Genomic DNA, 21,020 nt, shown 5'->3' with positions numbered 1-21,020 from the left:
AGTTGACTAAGCTTTCCTTAATGTGATGGAGCCTTTTGTTTTCTCCTCATATTTTATTGTTTTCTTGTAGGTTTCAAGACTTAATCAGAGAACTGTCTCATCGTGATCAAAGTGAAACACGGGAACTAGCTGAAATGCCACCACCTCAATCAAGACTTTTGCAATATAGACAAGTACAGACTAGAAGCCCACCAGCAGTCCCATCTCCCCCATCCAGTACAGACCACAGTAGCCACTTTTCTAACTTTAATGATAACAGCAGAGACATTGAAGTAGCCAGCAACCCAGCATTTCCGCAGCGCCTCCCACCCCAGATATTCAGCTCACCTTTCTCATTGCCATCTGAACACCTTGCCCCTCCTCCCTTGAAATACCTGGCACCTGATGGAGCATGGACTTTTGCTAACTTGCAACAGAATCACCTAATGGGGCCAGGTTTTCCCTATGGCCTACCTCCATTGCCTCACAGGCCACCGCAGAACCCTTTTGTACAAATACAGAATCATCAACATGCTATTGGTCAAGAGCCATTTCACCCATTGTCATCTCGAACAGTATCTTCTTCTTCGCTCCCTAGCTTAGAAGAGGTAAATGTCTTCTTATTTTCCTTTTGTTATTAGTTGATTGTGTGTGAAAAATATCAGTATTTATTGATTGATGATAGGAAGGCACAGATCTTATTGAATGTAATAGTGTATTAAAGATAATCCTTTCTTGGGAATTATTTTAATCCTATTGTATTTCAGATTTTGTAAAATGGACACTACTGTTGAAACATGAAGCCCCTTAAAAGTCTTTTATTACTGTTTACAGAAAATACTGAATATCTGAGGACTCTATTCAAGGAGCTTTGTCTTTTTTTAATCTGAGGAAATGGCTTTTAGTGATTCATCTTTTTGCTTTAAGTTACATGTGTTAATTATACATTTGTTAACGAGAGCTTTCCAAAGATGCTGGCTTTTCAGCCAGTGCCAGCTCCAAGTTCTGTGCTCCTTCTCCTGCCACTCAGCCTGGTGCTTTGTTAGACTGAGGTACTCTGATTCCCAAATATCAGAATTTGCGGATTTTTAACATAAAATTGACTCTGCTAAACTAAGCATTTTAAGGTAAACTGAATTTTATCTTAAAATACTTAGATATTTCTGCTGGGCACAGTGGCTCAGGCCTGTAATCCCAGCACTTTGGGAGGCCGGGGTGGGTGGATCACGAGGTCAGGAGATCGAGACCATCCTGGCTAACACAGTGAAACCCCGTCTCTACTAAAAATAGGAAAAATTAGCCGGGTGTGGTGGCAGGCGCCTGTAGTCCCAGCTACTCGGGAGGCTGAGGCAGGAGAATGGCGTGAACCTGGGAGGCGGAGCTTGCAGTGAGCCAAGATGTGCCACTGCACGCCAGCCTGGGCGACAGAACGAGACTCTGTCTCAAAATAAAATAAAATAAAATAAAATAGTTAGATATTTCTAAAGAGCATCTTCATGGACTTTTATTGCTATGAAAAACGTAGTAATTCCAGGTTATAAAACTTCCAAAGCAGTACCGTGTGGTGTAGGCTATAAAAATGTCTAGCTGATCCCATTAAATTTGCCGTGATTAAAGATAAGAATGTGTAAAGCTGGTTGTAGTCATATCAGACAGAGACATAAATCGGGATAAACATTTCTAATTTTTATATATGAAAAATACTTTTTTGATATTAGCTTCATTTTGGCAGTTTCAGAATGATATCTAAAGGCCATTAAAAATAATCGATTCACATTTTACAAGTTGTCTGCTATAGATGCTAATTAAAAGTCAAGATTCATAGGGAAAACTGTATGTCTTATTTGTAGGGATTTAGAGGCAGTCTCTTCAAATTGTCCCAGTATTCATTGATTGGTTCATTCTGCATAGCTGTCATTAAAACAACTTACTGCGATTTTAGGCTCTTAAAGTAAATTAGAAGCATAATAAAGATGAATTGGTATCTATCTACATATATGTATTGTCAGGATCTAGAATTTTGGAACCATACTTTACAAAAATTTGGTACACATCTGACAGTCTTTCAGATTATAATGAACAGTAGTTTTACAACTGAGCAGTAATGTAATTTTCAGTTAAGTGGTGTTTTAGCTATTTATAATAAAATTCACATGAAATACACCATTTTAGCCATTTTAGATTGTACAATTGGTGGATTTTAGTATATTCACAATGTTATACAGTCATCACTACTGTCTAATTCTAGGACATTTCATCACCCATAAAAGAAACCCCATAACTGTTAAGCAGTTACACCCCGATTTCCCCACTCTCAGTGTCTAGTAATCCCCAGTCTACTTTCTGTGTCTATGGAGACATTTCATAAAAATTGAATCATACATTATGTGGCCTTTTATATCTGGCTTTTGAAGTGCATCCACACTGTAACCTAGGAGTGGAGTTCTTGGGTGATGTAGTAAGTCTATGTTTAACCTTTTGAGGAACTGCAAACTGTGTTCTCTGTACATTTATATTCCCACAGCTATGTATGAGGATTCCAGTTTATATACTCGCTTTGTAAAAAAATTATAACCATCCTAATGGGTGTGTAGTAGGATCTCATTGTAGTGTTTTTGTTTGTTTGTTTGTTTTTTGACACGGAGTCTTACTCTTTCACCCAGACTGAACGCAGTGGCGCGATCTTGGCTCACTGCAACCTCCGCCTTCTAGGTTCAAGCAATTCTCTTGCTTCAGCCTCCTGAGTAGCTGGGACTACTGGCGCCCACCACCACACCCAGCTAATTTTTTTTTATTTTATTTTTTTTAAATTTTTAGTAGAGACGGAGTTTCACGATATTGGCCAGGCTGGTCTCAAACTCCTGACCTCGGGTGATCCATCCTCAGCCTCCCAAAGTGCTGGGATTGCAGGCATGAGCCACCGCACCCAGCCCTCGTTGTAGTTTTGATTTGCATTTCCGTAATTACTGATGATGTTGATATCTTTGCATGTGCTTCTTGGTCATTTGTATCTTTTTGGGGGAGAAATGTCTATTCATATAAGAGTTTTTAAAATATATATTCTGGTACAGACTCTTAATCTGATATATGATTTGCAATTATTTCTCTCACTCTGTGGGTTGTCTTTTCACTTTCTTGATAGTGTCCTTTGATGCTAAACTACAATTTATCAGTTTTTTCTTTGGCTGCTTATGCTTTTGGTGTCATATCCAAGAAACCCTGGCCTAATCCAAGATCGCAAAGATTAACTTTTACATTTCCTTTTTATAGTTTTATAGTTTTACCTCTTACACTTGGTTCTTAGTTCTTTGGTCCATTTTGAGTTAATTTTTGTATATTGTGTGAGGTGGGTATCAAATTCAGTCTTTTGCATGTGGCCAGTTTTCTCAGCATTGTTTTTGAAAAGACTCTTCTTTCCCGCATTGAATAGTCTTGGCAACATTGTCAAAAATCAGTTGACTGTAGATGCCGGGTTTATTTCTGGATTCTCCATTGTATTCCATTTATCTGTGTGTCTTTCTGCCAGTACCACACTGTATTGTACACTGTAGTATTGTAGTAAGTTTTGGAATTGGAAGTATGAGTCCTTATATTTTGTTCTTTTGGAAGATTGTTTTGTTTATTCTGGGTTCCTTGAATTTTTTCATGGGAAGTTTAGGATCAGCTTGCCAATTTCTGCAGAAAAAAAGCCAGCTGACATTTAAAGAAAGAATTGCTTTAAATCTGTAGATTAATTTGGGGAGTATTGCCACCTTAACAATATTAAGTCTTCGAGTACCTGAACATGGGACATCTTTCTGTTTGTTCAAGTCTCTTAAAATTTCTTTTGACAGTATTTTATAATTTTCCAAGTATAAGTCTTGCACTTCCTTTGTTAAATTTATTCCTAAGCATTTTATTCTTTTTCATGCTATCATAAGTGGAATTGTTTTCTTAATTTCATTTTTGGATTGTTCATTATTAGTGTTTAAAAACACGATGGTATATTGATAGTGTGTCTGCAATCTTGCTGAACTCTATTAAGTAATAGATTTTTTTGTAGATATCTTAGGTTTTTTTAATATGGAAGATAATGTCATCTACAAGTAAAAATAGTTTCATTCTTCCTTTCCAATCTGGATGCCTTTTATTTCTTCTTCTTGCTTAATTCTTGATTGTTTTTCTGGTTGCTGCAAGCTTCTACTTAGGTTTCTAGGTTCCTAAAAAATGGATTATTACAGCTTTTGCCAATTTTTTTCTGTTTTTATGGAGGACTGGACTTTGGAGTTCCTCACTCTGCTGTTCTCGCTGATATCACTTATGATGTTTTTATTTAACCTGCCAAACGAGTTCATAATATGAGGGGGAACTGTGCGCCAAAGTTTTTATAGGTTTTATGAAGTTTTGTACTTTACTAAATAATACTTCATATTGAATAATCTACTTTAGTCATTGATCTTTTTAAATGGGCCTTAATTTTGGAATTTAAGTTTTTTGTACCTTGGTGCGCTTAATGTTTGATATTTCTGTTGTCTCTGTGTATGTGTGTGAATAAGTACCTTTCCTTGTCAGTGGGTTCTTAGAGTGAAATTTACTTTTGCAAAAATATTTGGTTAGTTTTATTTTGATGCATGAGATTCACAAATGAGTGATTCACTTACAACACTGAAAAATTTATTTGACAAAGATAATTGTTTTTAGCACATTGCAGATTTTCACATTTTCGGTGTATTAGGGTAACTTTGGTTTGTTCAAAATGCTTTTGCATGAATCATCTCACAAAGTGAATGATTGATGTGCTTGCTGTTTATTTCCAACCTTTTAAAATAATTTCTTTAACGTTAACAACAGAGAAAAAAGTCTTTTCCCTCCCACTATGGATTCTTTTATTCCCAGAAAACTTAGTAGATTAATCTTGTGGGATGATATCTGGATTAGTTAGTTAACAGTTCACTTAAATGGAGATGGTTGGTTACATTATGTTTCACTTGTTTTTTCTCTTTATAGTAATTTTGATTTTCTTGTGACAAATGAAATACATGGCCAGCACAGAAAATGTAGAAGTTAGAGAAATTATTTATAATTTCACTATACAAAGATACCTACTATAACGTTTAGCCTTTCCTAGCATTTATAGATGTGAATGTATGATCCAGTAATGGAGGGAGATTATTTGTTGGGGAAACTTGAAACAATTTATCTCTGCCGTTCCTGCAATTGCTGTGCCCACCTATATCATCACTGATTGGGATCTTGGTCCCATTCTGTAACATTTTTTGCTACTTTCAATTTTTAGACTATTCTCGTGTAGATAATTAAGGCTTAACTCCATGGGTTTTCTTTCCCCACCTCAAATGCAGCAAAAGCCATAGTCCTTGGCTACTTGGCTAAGGCTGGACACTGTGGTCTGGCAGTACTGCCTGCATCCTTTCCCACTTCCGGTCCTTACAGGTATGATGGGATGAGGAGGACAACAAAGGGCAAAATGCCATCTCCTCCTGAGCCAGGCAGTAGACCATCCCTGATTGCCAGTAGATTAATAAATTGCTCCAATTTGATCTTAAATGCCAGTGTAAGCTTGGGATTAGGGTTTACATTTTCTCCAGACGTTTAGCCAGTTGTCTTCCTGTCTTTTTGAAATTATTACATTCTCACTAAATAGATGTCGCTTTCCAAATTCTTTGCAATAGCACTGTATCATACTTGCTCCAAGGGGTGGGGGTAGTGAAAAATGAAATGCAGAGAGAAACAACAGAAGTTAATTCTTGACCTCTGAGCTTCCAGTAGTTCAGTTTTTAGTAATTTTGGCATGATTAAGGGTTTTTCAAAGGTAATTTTTATCTGTGTGGGATTTTTCACTTTGCATGATAATTTAATAATCTAACCTCTGAGTAAGATGCATTTCTTCATTACATATTGTGATCTATTTCTGGACTTTGTGTATTTCTTCATCTATAAGTTTCTGTACTAGAATTTTACTGTTTTAATTTTTGAGATTTTGTGGTGTTCTAACCCAGTAGTGTAAAGTTTCCCTTATTACTTTTTCTCTTCCAGTTGCTATATGTGGGGCATGGGGTGGATGGGGGAGGAGGGTCATTCTGTGGTTTTTCTACTAAAAAAAATTAAGAATAACTTCATGAACTCTTTCTTCCTCCTCTGTCCCACCTCTACACACCTTTCTTGGCTTTTTATTTGAATGACATTAAACCTGTAGCTTAAATTGAGGGAAATTTTATCTTTACAAATACTTTAAACTTCTCATTTAATTTATTTCCTTCTTTCCTCCCTCCCTTTATCTGTCTTCTTTTTGTTGTTGTTGTTGTTGTTTTTGGAGACAGAGTCTCGCTCTGTCACCCAGACTGCAGTGTAGTGGCACTGCTATCTGGGCTCACTGCAAGCTCCGCCTCCTGGGTTCACACCATTCTCCTGCCTCAGCCTCCCGAGTATCTGGGACTACAGGCGCCCACCACCACGCCTGGCTAATTTTTTTGTATTTTTAGTAGAGACGGGGTTTTGCCATGTTAACCAGGATGGTCTCGATCTCCTGACCTCATGATCTGCCTGCCTCAGCCTCCCAGAGTGTTGGGATTACAGGTGTGAGCCACCGCGCCTGGCCTCTCTCTTCTTTCTCTCTCTTTCTTATTTTTTGAATGTTCCTCTTCAAAATCTGTAGGATCTTCATTTAAATCTTGAGTATTTCCAATAATCTTAGAATGGTTTGTTTTGTTTTGTTTTTGTTATTAATGGGACCTTTTTTTTCCATTATACTTTTCAGTCATTTTATCTTCAGGGACAAATTCTCAAAACGATTATGTAGCTAGCAGTGCTGATACTGGTGCAAAGGAAAGCTTTTGCCATTTAAGATATACTTCACTATGGAGTAGTTTGATTAAAAGTGCTCATAAGGAATAAATAGAAAATCCTTTTTGAAAGTGTCTTTGTAAAAGTCTCAGAGTTGGCTTGTGAAATAGCTCATTTTTGTGTTGTGGTGGTGATATTGTAATGGCTTTCTGATAAAAATGGAATGCTAGTAGGTCACTTATTTTGATCAGCTTTCAGTAAATTGACATTTACTTACATCATCTTAGAGATGACATGTTTCGATGATGTGTCTGCTTTGAACTATTTCTTGTTCTGTGTGTTGGTTTTTCAGCAAAGACGCTTTGAGCCATTTTCATTTTTTCTTTCAAACAACTCTAGATTTGAAGTTAGTTGATAATTTTAGTTTCAATATACTGTTGTCTAATCATCGTGACTCCCCCAAGTTCTCTTTTATAGAGGAAGGTATTGTTCAGATGTATCTTGAAGATTATAATCTTGGTTGATTATTGCGTATTGTCACCTTAGAAATAGATGGTGATAACTTATGACTTGTGTTGTATAACCAGGTAGAAATATTGCTGTCTTCTCTGACCTAGCTTCTCAGAGAGATCATTAATGTATGATATCTAATAAACCATCTAACAGTGATCAGCAAATTAATAAATTAGGCCTCTATTCATGCTTAAATTATCAAAGCTAATCATTTAAATGAGATGTTCTATTTTAATTAAAATTTCTGGCACCGTCGTTAATGAGACTTAGAATTTCCACTAGTGTATTTAGCTCTTACTTGGTGATTAGCTTTGATAGCATAATTATAAATAGAGCCCTTATTAATTAAGTTGCTGACCTTTCCCCAGTTATCTATTTATATACACACAGGTGAAATGGCTTGGTAACGTCATATATTAGAGGTGTGTCTTATAAGACAATGGTAAGCAAATTAGGAGTTTTTACTTAAACTAAAACTATCTTTAACAGTAAAAATTTATACATGAGTTTTGTAGTTTAGTTTTTTCCTTCTTTCTTAGATTTCATGTATTAAATGGCTTTTGAAATGTTAGCATTACATTTTAATATTTGGAAAGAAATATTAGCAGAATTTGAAAATTGTTATTATATGTGTAGTACCATAACGATTTCACAGTAAAACATGAAGCATATTTATAAACACACAATCATATATGGAGTTGATACTGAACCCAGAATCTCTTTAAGAATCTCTCTGGCAGGGTAAATGGGCCTTTAAACAATATTAATGAAATTATTTAAGACCTGAGGACTCTAAAATTAAACCTGAGCATCAGTCATTGGTAGGGTTGCCGTCTGAAAATAAAGGAACAATCTGATTGGCTGGAGATGTACGTAGAAGGAATACTCACCTCCCTCCTGAAACAGAACTGGGTGAAAGCAATAGGAAACAAAGTCAAGAAAAAAGGAAAGAAAATAGGAGATAAGAATAGAAATAAGAATGAATAAGAAATGAGAAAAGAAAGGAAGGAAAGTATGTTTAAACAGCCTAAGGGCCCACAAAACTACAGTGTTGATGGAGATGTAAAGGGATTTCTCTGTCAGAAATATTTTTCTTTTGCAGGCTACAGATGTTTTTCTAAAATTTTGGTGTGGGGGCCTTTGTCTTTCAACTTACTGTATAGGAAGTACCCTCTGGCAGAGGAAAAAAGAGGACATTTTTAACTTGTTGCCCAGAATGCGTTTCATTGCAGTCAGTTAGCATGTCCTGTAGTTTTCTGAATTTAAATCACATAAATAGGCTTGGATTTGTCATCACACTTGGAATATTTTAGTGAGTCTATCAAATTGTTGATGGTTGTTAAAGATGATAGATATTTGTACATTTTTATTTTTATTTTTTGAGATGGAGTCTCACTCTGTCACCCAGGCTAGAGTGCAGTGGTGTAGTCTCAGCTCACTGCAACCTCTGTCTCCCAGGTTCAAGCAATTCTCCTGTGTCAGCCTCCCAAGTAGCTGGGATTACAGGCGCCCACCACCACGCCCAGGTAATTTTTCTATTTTTTTTTAGTAGAGATGGGATTTCACCACGTTGGCCAGGCTGGTCTCGAACTCCTGACCTGAGGTGATCTGCCCACCTTGGCCTCCCAAAGGACTGGGATTACAGGTATGAGCCACCGCGCCTGGCTTTGTTTGGACATTTTAAATTAAAAGTTAAAATATATTCTCATTGAAAAAGACTTTGATTTATCAAAGACTTCAAATCTTGTAACTTTGGAACTAGTCAGGCCTTAAAGATCATTTAACTCCCCCCTTTTAAAAGGAAACTGAGGCACAAAGATATTATAGGACTTGTAACTTAAGCAGTTATTAACCCAAGGGAGTGGAGACTCCTGACAGTCCCATGCAGTTTCTGAAGCATCACACTGCTCTTCAGAGCTCTGTTCCATGAGTAAGGTTTATTCTTAGAAAATGAGAAATGATTGCAATCACACAGAACTAGATGTGGGGAAAAGCAAGATTATGTTCTTGTGAAGAATTCAATCTTCAGTTGTGTAAAATTTGCCTTTTCTTTTTTCTGGGTGGTGGGGAGAAAGGGAGCTAGTTCATTTTAGAATTCTTGATTTCTTGAAATCTATCCAGTTGTAGCTGCTAAATGTTTGACTGCTCAAATGATTAATTTAGAGATTTCAAATATCAGAAATGTACTTAATTTCTCCACATTCTGTAAGAATAAACACACTTTCCAGCATTACATTTTTTCCAAAAGGTGTAAAATTTATTTAGTTGTAGTAATTACGAATCTTCAGAGAAAATGCAAATAGTTATGGGTCAAAGAGTAAACTTTTACTGCAAACTATTTTATTTCCTATCCACCCCGACATTTGCTCATTGTAAGAGCTGTTGTGCTCTCTAATTGTTAACTTCACTCTTTCATATTCAAGAAGAGTAAACAAGAGTCAGATAGATTCAAGGTAGCTCCAAACGTCACAGCAGTGAATCTGACATTTTTCTCTGAGATGTAATATTGTATTCATTCTAGTATCCCTTCTATGACCTTGTGTATGGATGTATAGGAAAATAGTATTGCTTAGTAGGAAAATACTATTTGTAAATTCTAAGTGCCCTTGCCTCTGAGATGCTTCAAATGGCTTTTTTTTTTCTTTTAGACCCAAATTGATTTTGGTGCACTGTGTTGCAAAGTCACATTTATTTCAGTATATGGGCATACCTTGTTTTATTGTACTTTGCTTTATTGCATTTCACAGGTACTATATTTTTTATAAACTGAAGGTTGATGGTAACCCCATGTTGAGCGAGTCTAGAAGCGCCATTTTCCCGACAGCATGTGCTCACTTTGTGCCTCTGTATCACATTTTGACAATTCTCACAGTATTTTAAACTTTTTCATTATTTCTTTTTCTGTTGTGATCAGTGATCTTTGATGTTACTATTGTAATTGTTTTTGGGCAATCAGTGTTATGTGTATTCTGACTGCTCCATCGACTTGCTGTTCCCCATCACTCAGTCTTCTTGGGCCTCCCTATTCCCTGAGACACAACAGTATAGAAATCAGGCCAGTTAACAACCCTACCACGACCTCTATTTAAGTAAAAGGACAAGTTGCGTGTCTCTCACTTGAAATCAAAAACTAGAAATTGTTAAGCTTAGTGAGAATGGCATGTCAAAATCTAAGATTGACCAAAAGCTAGGCCTCTTATCACAGTTAGCCAAGGTGGGAATGCAAAGGAAAAGTTCTTGAAGGAAATTAAAAGTGCTACTTTAGTGAATATATGGATGATAAGAATGTAATGAAATAGCCTTATGGCTGATGTGGAGAAAGTTTGAGTGGTCTGGTTAGAAGATCAAACCAGCCAGAACATTCCCTTAAGCAAAGCCTAATCCAGAGCAAGGCCCTCCTCACTCTTCAATTCTGTGAAGGCCGAGATAAATGAAGAAGCTGGAGAAGACAAGTTGGAAGCTAGCAGAGGTTGGTTCATGAAGTTTAAGGAAAGAAGCCATCCCCATAACATAAAAGTGCAAGATGAAACAGCAAGTGCTAATATAGAAGTTGCAGCAAGTTACCCAGAAGATCTAGCTAAGATCATTGATGAAGATGGCTATACCAAACAACAGATTTTCTGTGTAGACAAAACAGCCTTTTATTGGAAGAAGATGCCATCTAGGACTTTCTTAGGGAGAGAGGAAGAAGTCAATACCTGGCTTCAAAGCTTCAAGGAACAGGCTGACTCTCTTGTTAGGAACTAATGCAGCTGGTGACTTTAAGTTGAAACCAGTACCAGTTTACCATTCCAAAAATCCTAAGGCTTTGAAGAATGATGCTGAATCTACGCTGCCTGTGCTCTATAAATGGAACAATAAAGCCTGGATGACAGCATATCCATTTTACAGCATGGCTTACCAATGTTTTAATCCCACTGTTGAGACCTACTGCTTTGCTCGTGGGAGGGGGGGGATTTTTTTTTTTTTTTTTTAAAGATTCCTTTTAAAATGTTACTGCTCATTGACAATGCATTTGACCACCCAAGAACTCTGATGGAGCTGTACAAGGACATGAATGTTCTTTTCATGCCTGCTAACACATCTATTCTGCAGCCCATGGATCAATTAGTAATTTTGACTTTCATGTCTTATTATTTTAAGAAATACATTTTGTAAGGCTATAGCTGCTACAGATAGTGATTCCTCTGATGGATCTGGGCAAAGTCAATTAAAAACCTTCTGGAAAGGATTCACCATTCTAGATGCCATTAATGATTCTCTGGCTAAAAAATTTAAGAACAAAAAATATATACTGTATTGCTAAAAAATGCTTTCTTGTTGCGATTCTTGGGAAGAGATCAAAATATCAATATGTATGGGAGTTTGGAAGAAGTTGATTCCATCACCATGAATGACTTTGAGGGGTTCAAGACGTCAGTGGAGGAAGTAACTTGTAGATGTGGTGGAAATAGCATGAGAACTAGAATTAGAAGTGGAGCCTGAAGATATGACTAACTTGCTGTAATCTTATGATCGAGCTTGGATAGATGAGGAATTTCTTCCCTTCTTTTTGAAGAGAAGGGTCTTGCTTTATCACCTAGACTGGAGTGCAGTGGTGTAATCATGACTCACTGCAGCCTTGAGCTCCTGGACCCCGGTAGTCCTCCTACCTCAACCTCCTGAGTATCTGGGGCTACAGGCACATACCACCATGCCTGGCTAATTTTTTTGTTTTTCTGTTTTTGTTTTTTTGTTTGTTTGTTTTGTTTTGTTTTTGGTGTGTGTTTGTTTGTGTCTCACTATGTTACCCAGGCTGGACTTGAACTCCTGGCCTCAAGTGATCCTCCCGCCTTGGCCTCCCAAAGTTTTGGGATTACAGGCGTGAACCACTGAGCCCAGTGAGGACTTTCTTGTTATGGATAAGCAAAGAATGGTTTTTTGAGATGGAATCCACTCCTGGGAAGATGCTGTGAACATTGCTGAAATGACAACAAAGGATTTCAAAGGATTTAGAATATTCCATAAGCTTAGTTGATAAAATACTGGCAGGATTTAAGAGGATTGACTCCCATTTTGAAAGAAGTTCTGTGAGTAAAATACCATCAAACAACTTTGTGTGCTATAAGGAAATCTTTTGTGAAAAGAAAAGTCAACTTATGCAGCAAACTTTATTATTGTCTTATTTTAAGAAATTGCCACAGCCACCCCAGCCTTCAGCAACCACCACCCTGGTCAGTCAGCAGCGTCAACATCAAGGCAAGACCTTCTACCAGCAAAAAGATTACAACTTGCTGAAGGTTCATATAAGTGTTAGCATTTTTTAGCAATACAGTATATATTTTTTGTTCTTAAATGTTTTAGCCAGAGAATCACAAGCAATACATTATTTTAAGATTCAGGCATATATATTAAAAAAAAAGTCTAAAGAAACAGTGTCTCACTATGTTGCACAGGCTGGAGTGCAGTGGCTATTCATGGGTGCGATCATAGCTCATTTAAGCCTCAAGTGATCCTCCCTCTTCAGCCTCCCAAGTAACTGGGCCTACAGGCATGTGCCACCATGCCCGCCTTTATATGTTGTGTTTTTTAAAACATACAATGCTATTGCACACTTAATAGATTATAGTATAGTATAAATATAATTTTTACATGCACTGGAAAACCGGAAAATTCACGTGACTCACATTATTGCAGTATTAGCTTTATTGCAGTAGTTTGGAACCAAACCTTCATTATTTCTAAGGTATGCCTGTATCTCTCTCTCTCTCTCTCTCTCTCTCTCTCTCTCTCTCTCTTTTTTTTTTTTTAAAGACAGGGTCTCCCTCTGTCACCCAGGCTGGCATTGCAGTGTATGATCTCAGCTCACTGCAACCTCCGCCTTCCAGGCTCAAGTGATCCTCCCACCTCAGCCTGCCAAGTAGCTGGGACTACAGGTGCATGCCACCACACCTAGCTAATTTTTGTATTTTTTGGTGGAGACAGGGTTTCCCTATGTCACCCAGCTGGTCTCGAGCTCTTGAACTTAAGCAGTCTGCCCACCTTGGCCTCCAAAAGTGCTGGAACTGCAGGCTGTTTCCAGCTTTTATCTTAGGTTCAGTGGAGTACGCACACAGGTTTGTTATATGGATAAATTGCATGTTGCGGGAGTTTGGTCTGTATCTTTCTTTTAAGGAAAACAATAAAACCTAGAAATCTACTAGAGTTTTGGAAACTAAGATACGTTTTTGCTTCTGTCATTATGATTGAATTTTATAAGGCTAAAGTGAGGTTAAAATTACTTTAAAAATTTTATGAAAATAATGCAATTTATTTTTTTAAAGTTTTAAAAATAATATAAAATAAATAGTGAAGGACGTCATAGTTACCTAGGCAAGAGGTGGTTGTGGCTTGTGGTGTCAGTGGAAATGGTAAGAAATAAATTCAGAATCTACTTTGCAGGTAGAACCTAGAGGAATTCTTGATGGAGAGGTTATGATTAGAAATGAAATAAGATTTAAAATTGAATTCTTCAGCCCTGGTAGGCTCATTTTGACTGACCAGGAGCTCCTGTGGCAAGGCGCTGCCTTACTGAACAGTACAGACACAGAACATTCCCATCGCCACAGGAAATTGTTTTTGGACAGCATTGCTTTAGAGAAGGACTCATCCTTCAACTGTGAAATTGTCTATTATTATTCATCTTTTTTGGATAATTTTCTAGCATTATTTTTCTCCATGTCTCACTTTCTGAAACTTCTTTTGATAAGATGTTGGGCCTCCTGGATTCTCCAAATCTTTATTTCCTGTCATACTTTGTTACCTTTGTACTTTTTCTTACTTTCAGGAAGATTTCCTTGATTTTATCTACAAGCACTTCTGTTGCATTTAATATTTGAGCCCTCAGGTTTTAAACTCACAAGAGTTCTTTATTCTGAGCTTTTTCCTTTTTCGTGACATCTTGTTTTCCAAGTGCTGTGCCTTTTCTGAGAACACCAATTAGAGGGTTTGTTGTTTTGTTTTCAATTTTTAATAAGAACTAAAACAATGTTCTAAAATATTTTTAAAATATCACTATTGTTTCTTTCTGGGCCTCCCTTTTTTCAACTTATTTATCTGGGACCATCTTTTATGCTGGAGAGCTTCCCTAAAAGTCTGGTAATCCTTGATTATCTTTTTTTTTATGAGACAGAGTTTTGCTCTGTCGCCCAGGTGAGAGTACAGTGGCACAATCTTGGCTCACTGCAACCTCTGCTCCCTGGGTTCAAGCAATTCTCTTGCCTCAACCTCCCAAGTAGCTGGGATTACAGTCACCTGCCACCACTCCCGGCTAATTCTTGTATTTTTAGTAGAGATCGGGTTTCACCATGTTGACCAGGCTGGTCTCAAACTCCTGACCTCAGTTGATCCGCCCACCTCGGCCTCCTAAAGTGCTGGGATTACAGGCGTGAGCCATCGCGCCGGGCCGCTTGATTATCTTTCACTAAAAAGCAACTTGGGAGTTTTGTGTATATCACAGGATGTATTGCCTGGCAGGCCTTTCGCTGGGGACGTTTTAGTGCTTGAATCCATGTGGAGGACTTCGTTTTTCCTGGATTTTTGCTTGTCTGTCTCCTTATCTTTTTGTCTGTATTGTAGGTACCTGGCTGGCTGTGTCCGACTAGTTGTAGGGAGGAGTATAATATGAGTCCGGCTGTTTCCTGTATAGTCTTTCACTTACCCCCCAATTTTATCCCTTCATCTTCCTTTCATTTTGTATTAGGTGGCATTTCTTAGGCGCAAGCCTCCGTGGAATTCTGCTAGGTGAATTGTTTCCCTTCTTGGGTGGTAGATGTAATTTCATTCTTCTTCCACAGACACCATTCCTCCATCCAGTCTCCATGTATTCTGGAAATGTGTCCTCTATTGATGACCAGTCTCATGGTCTTGATTGTTGTATATCTTTTATATTCATTTATTATTATTTTAGTGGAGTCTTGGGCCAATAGCCACCATTAACTGAGAATCATGCTTTTAAAAAATGATTTTATAGTTTATCAAGTGCTTTTCAATAGATTACATCACATGAACCCATAGATATGAACCCACAGATATTACTGTTGTAAACTACAGTTTATTCATCACACGTTATCTGGCTTGTTAATGAATGGATTATTTTTAATCTTATAGTGATAATCCTCTCCTTGCACCATCCTAGTTTTTTCTCTCTAGGGAACTGTACGTATCTAGCAAACTGTAGCATATTGCTTTAAGCAGAAGATAATTTGAGGGGGAGCTAAATTGAAATAAGTTAGTAGACCCTAAGTGTTCTATAATCAAGGATTTCTTCCTCAAATCTTGGGGAAATTAAATAGATTAGTTTTAAGTAAATGAAGAAAAAAATGCAGCTTATTAAATCTCATAAGAGTGTTAATGACATGGAAAGATATCGATGATATTTCAATGAAAAATTACCAGGCATTATGAATGTCTCATTTTAAATTATATGTTTAAAGATGTAGCTAATATCCAGTTTTCCCACTTTAGCTGTGTTAAGTTGATCACTGTGTTTCAGTGATCAGATGATGTCATTCTGATCTATTGATTTTTAAATTTCCCAGCAACCTTTCAGATTTTAGCAGCTGTTGATGGTAGTTGCTTAGATCTGTTGCTTCATTAGATACGGCAAAATGATTATTTAAAACTTCCTTGAATTTCTTTTTTATTTATTTTTCTTTTATAAAGGAGAACTTTTCCTCATTGAATATTTAATTACTACCTAAAATATAGTCTATATAGAAAGGGCAGGATAAATGTTTAATCCTTGCCCTTTATTAGTCAATTTTCAGAGTAATGAATTGAGGCCTTAGGCCTCAGGATGATCATTGAGGCTTTTTTTTCCCCTTCTTTTTGCACTTTGAATATTATTATTTGATATCATTATGTATTTGAGTTTTTACTTTATTGTAGTCATTATACATTTTGACACCTTGTCCCCTATCTTTGACCAAAGGAAGCTTCTTTATTAGAAATATTAGAAATGTTTTACATTGAGTGAAAATGGAAATACAGCCTGTCCTAATTTGTGTGATGCAGCTCAAGCTGTGTCAGAGGGAAATTTATAGCTTATATTAGAATTTAAATTTGTAGCTTATATTAGAATTTAATAAAAGCTTATATTAGAAAAGAAGTAAGATCTCAGATCAGTAATCAAAACTTTTACCTCAAGAAATTAGAAAAAGAAGAGCAAAATACATTCAAATCAAGAAGAGGGAAAGGAATTTCAAAGATGAGAACAGAATTTAATACAATTCAAAACAGAAAAGCAATAAAGGAAAATCGGTAAAACCTAGTTAGTTTTTCAGAAAGATTAGTAAAATTGATAAACCTTTAGCAAGATTGACGAAGACAAAAAGAGGATGCAAACTACCTATATTAGGAAGGAGACTGGGTCACTACAGACCCAGTAGACATTGAAAGGATGGTAATAAGGGAGCACTACAAACAACTCTGTGCACATACATTCAGCAACGTATATAAAATGAACCACTTGCTTAAAACCTCCCCGAAGATGAAATGGATGGCATATGGATAGTCTTGTAACTGTTAAAGAAATTGAATTTGTAATTAAAACCTTCCAAAAAAGACATCTCTAGGCCCAAATGGTTTTAGCATGGAATTCCTCCAAAAATATGAAGAAGAAAACCACCAACTTACACAATCTTTTCCAGAGAATAGAACACTTCTCGATTTATTGTGTATGGCCAGCATTACTCTGATACCAAAACTAGATAAAGGCAGTACAAAAAGAGAAAACCACAGATCCACTTCCATGAATATCAGTGTAAGCATCCTCAGCAAGACATTAGCCATTTGAATTTAGCAATATATGAAAAGAATAATGTACTATGACCATGGGGGGCTTATCTCTAGAATGCAAGTCTGGCGTGGTATTTGAAAATAAATTAATGTAATACACCATACTAACAATCTAAAGAGAAAAATCACACAATCATATCAGTAGACATAGGAGAGAAACCACATGCATTTGACAGAATGCACTGTCCACTGATGATGAAACTCTTGGTGAACTAGAAATGGAAAGGAACTTCTTCACCCTGTTAAAGGGCATCTGTAACAATCCTGCAGCTACCATCATACTTAATAGTGAGAGATTTAATGCTTCTAAGATTAGGAATAAAGCAAGACATTTGCTCTCAACATTCCTCTTCAACACTGTGCTGAAAGTCTTAGCCCCCGCAATAAGGCAAGAAAATAAATGGCATTAGGGATTGGGAAGGAAGAAATGAAGCTGTCTCCATTCACAGATGACATGGTTGTCAGTATAGAAAAAGCCCGAAGAATCTCCCAATTCCTTGGGAGATTCCTGTAACTAATGTGAATTTAGCAAGGTCACAAGATACAAGGTCAACACACAAAAATCAATCAATCTGTCTCTCTCTCTCATATATATATATATAATCTCCAATATATCTAATTTGAAAAGCATTAAAAAATTTTCCAGTTTCGGCTTTGCTTTTCTGACATTAAAAATTGATCATATTCATAACATAATTTGAAATTGAATTTCATATTTTATCTACACATTTATCTCTGTCAATAGCTATAGATAAGTTATACAATACTTCACTGGAGCCTGCTGTGCATGTCAACTGAGTGATTACTTTGGATTTCAGTTTGGAAGATACAAATGATACACATTTTCTATAAAGTTTAATTGCATATTGTCTCTTATATCAGCCTTCCATTTCTTTCTGAGTTTTAGTTTTCTTCCTTTAAGCTTTCTGGTTCATATGTCTATTCATTGTAAAAAGGTTTTTGTTTATACTACTGGTTTGTGTATGTCCATTATTTAATGAAAAGGGGCTTATAAAGTTAACGCGTGAAATTCACGAGAGTATATTGAGTGTTCTATGTCACCAGGAGACTTGGTTATCATAACCTGCTCTTTCTGAGCCCATACCCAACGTTAGTTTTGTACTTTGGTATTCACATATGAAAACTTTAGAAGGTAATCCCCTGAAGATTGTGACTAAACACTCAGAGGATAGTCATAAAAAGAAATACTACATTTCAACTTTAAGAGCTAATTGTCTTCATTACAAACCTCAATTAAAAAAAAAAAAAAAAGACGCACTGCACAGCCATTGTGATCCAGGGTTGTCAGGCATAGAGCACACCGTGCAGTTTAGAAAGGTTACTTATTCCACTCACTACCGTAATTTAATGCCTTAGACAAAGAAATTTCAAATGTGCTGATTACATTCCTAGTCGACACTAAATTAATTTGGATGGTTAATATTCTAGAAAACAAAATCAAATTCATAATGATTTGACCATTGAAAACAATTGCCTTTAAAGCAGAGTAAAATTAAACATGAATTGAGATACTATGCTTAGAAACAGATCTATAAAATTTCATGAAAAAAGAAATTAATTAGATGGCAGCACTACCTCTTGCCTTCCTCCATTCAATAGCTAAGACTTTGGAAATGGAGGCCCTCAAAACTTAATAGTGAGAGAAGTGTTCTCCTCCCCACTTTCCTGCCTCTCTGCACAAGGGCAGCCAGTCCAGACCCATTTTCTTCCCTAGTTTGTATCCTAGTGGTTCCATCTACTTTGACTTAATACTCTCAGTGCTTACCCCCACAATTTTCACATTTAATTGGCTTGATAGTGTCTGCTTGTGCTATTTTATATTTCCAGAAGCCATCCTGTTATTGCTGTGCCAATTCATCTCTCTGCCTTCTTTTTAATCCAACCTCCAGTTCCTGATTTTCAATTATTGCTAACAACAGTGGTGAAAGTACAGTTTCTGAGAGTCATAATTGACTGCAGACTGAACAGCAAATTTATTATTTGCTATCCAAAAAAGAAAAGAGGAAAAAGAAAGGGGCAATAAAACACCAATCCCATTCTGTCATTTGAGACTGAACATGGAATTTTATCTTTATATATTTAAAATAATTATATAGCAATGAACCCTTCCTGTGTGCCAAGAACTGTTGTAAATGCTATGCATCCTTATTTAATTCTCCCAACAATCCCAAGATGTGGGGACTGTGGGTAATTCATGTTACAAAGAAGTTAAATCAATTGCCCAAGGTGACACTGCCAGTAAAAGTCGGAGTCTGAAGTCTAACACAGACAGTCTGGCTTTAGATGGAGACGGGTACCTAACCACTGCTGTACACTGCCTTGCCGTTAGAATTGACTCTGAATATTGATCACAAGAATCTGGCAAGAACAAATTGAACAGCACTTGGGTAACTATAAAAAAATTTTGACATGGCTGCCACATAGATCTTGTTGGAAGGGTTAAAGGAATTTGGCTTGTGCAAATACAGGGCGTTTAGGGAGGAGAAAATATACTGAGTAAGTTAATTCGGTTTCAAACATATAAAATATTTTTTTGAATAAATGAATGAGTATTCTGTGTCCTTTGAAGTTTGACTAAAAGAAATGCAGTGGAGTCTAGTCAAGAGTACTTATGTTGGACAGGAGGAATCACATCTTGCCCTCAGGTCTAAAGAAAAACAAATTGTGATGTTATAAAGGAAGGACCCAAGAGATAAGTCTAGAATAGATGACTCTGCTCAAGAGGGCCATGACTCAATTGACTATACTTTACCCATTTAATTTTGATCGGATTTGCGCCTTCATGCTTTTTCTTAATCTACTATTTAAAATGTCAATAGAATTTTAGAACTGAAAATAACTACTTCAGTTCCCATATTCTACAGATAAGAAAACAGAATCAGAAATCAGACATGTATTGTCAGGACTATGCAGTGAGGAACAGAACTGAGTTTTGAGCCCAGGTCTTCTGACACCATGTCCAGAGCCTAGCCTGCCCCCTCCCCGACCCTTTTTCTTTTTGGTGGAAGTAGGGTGGAGGGAGGGTTTCACAGTCACAGAGTATTCTTGAGAATTTTTACTTTATATAGTGAGATTGCTATGGAGCGAAGAGAGAGAGGACTATGGCACAAGGTGCACTGATTTATGAAATGTTATTTTTCTTTGTGTAGTATGAGCCCAGAGGACCTGGTCGGCCCTTGTACCAAAGAAGAATCTCATCTAGCTCAGTTCAACCTTGTTCTGAAGAAGTAAGCACTCCTCAAGACAGTCTGGCTCAGTGTAAAGAGCTTCAGGACCACAGTAATCAATCTTCTTTCAACTTTTCATCCCCGGAGTCCTGGGTAAACACCACCTCATCTACTCCTTATCAGAACATTCCGTGCAATGGATCCAGCAGGACAGCTCAGCCCAGAGAGTTGATAGGTAAGACAGAGTTGGTGGCTAAAACTAATCTCTACTTCTCAGCTCTCGGATATCTGTGGAATTTTTGTTTTTTTTTCCTTCAGGGCTGAGGGGGGCAAGTGGGAGTTGGTTAGATTAATATGTTTTCAAGGATTTGTTGTCAGTAAAGTGTTGACAATTTGCTATATAATAGAGTTTGGCCACGAGAGAGACCAGTAAAGTCTAACATTTTGAGATTTAGGAATCCTGTGTTTATTCCTTTATTCTGATAAACTGTAGAACTTCATGGCTAAAGAACAAAAAAGGCATAGAAAGAGATTGGAATGGATAAGACACTCTAAACTTGTACTGTCTGATGGAAAATCTAGAGTCTCCCTCTTTAGCCTTAAAGATGAATGCACTTTGATCTTTCCTCTGTTCTCTTTTTTATATTGAATATAAAGAAACTAATTATATTGCTTGAATTCTCTAATTCCTTCTCTTTGTATGCTGTAGACGTTGATCTTTGTGAACAAGTGTGAGATCTTTGT

At 36.8% G+C, this 21,020-nt stretch overlaps 1 protein-coding gene across 14 annotated transcripts in view; it reads left to right on the top strand.

The window, feature by feature from the left end:
• Positions 1 to 21,020, top strand: part of HELZ (helicase with zinc finger) — a 178,206-nt gene that overhangs the window by 142,255 nt on the left and 14,931 nt on the right. For all 14 annotated transcript variants that reach the window (XR_012426037.1, XM_045374538.2, XM_045374535.2 and 11 more), the window contains 2 exons: positions 71 to 587; positions 20,259 to 20,511. Coding sequence is in view for 13 of the 14 variants with exons in the window: in XM_045374538.2 (XP_045230473.2) it covers positions 71 to 587; positions 20,259 to 20,511 (770 nt within the window). In the remaining variant the exon portion in view is untranslated. The remainder of the gene's footprint in view (positions 1 to 70; positions 588 to 20,258; positions 20,512 to 21,020) is intronic.

The sequence above is a fragment of the Macaca fascicularis genome, chromosome 16 (genome assembly GCF_037993035.2).
Source record: "Macaca fascicularis isolate 582-1 chromosome 16, T2T-MFA8v1.1".
Classification (NCBI taxonomy): Eukaryota; Metazoa; Chordata; class Mammalia; order Primates; family Cercopithecidae; genus Macaca; species Macaca fascicularis.
The sequence above is the reverse complement of the archived record's forward strand: the minus strand, read 5'-3'. Positions and strand labels throughout refer to the sequence as shown.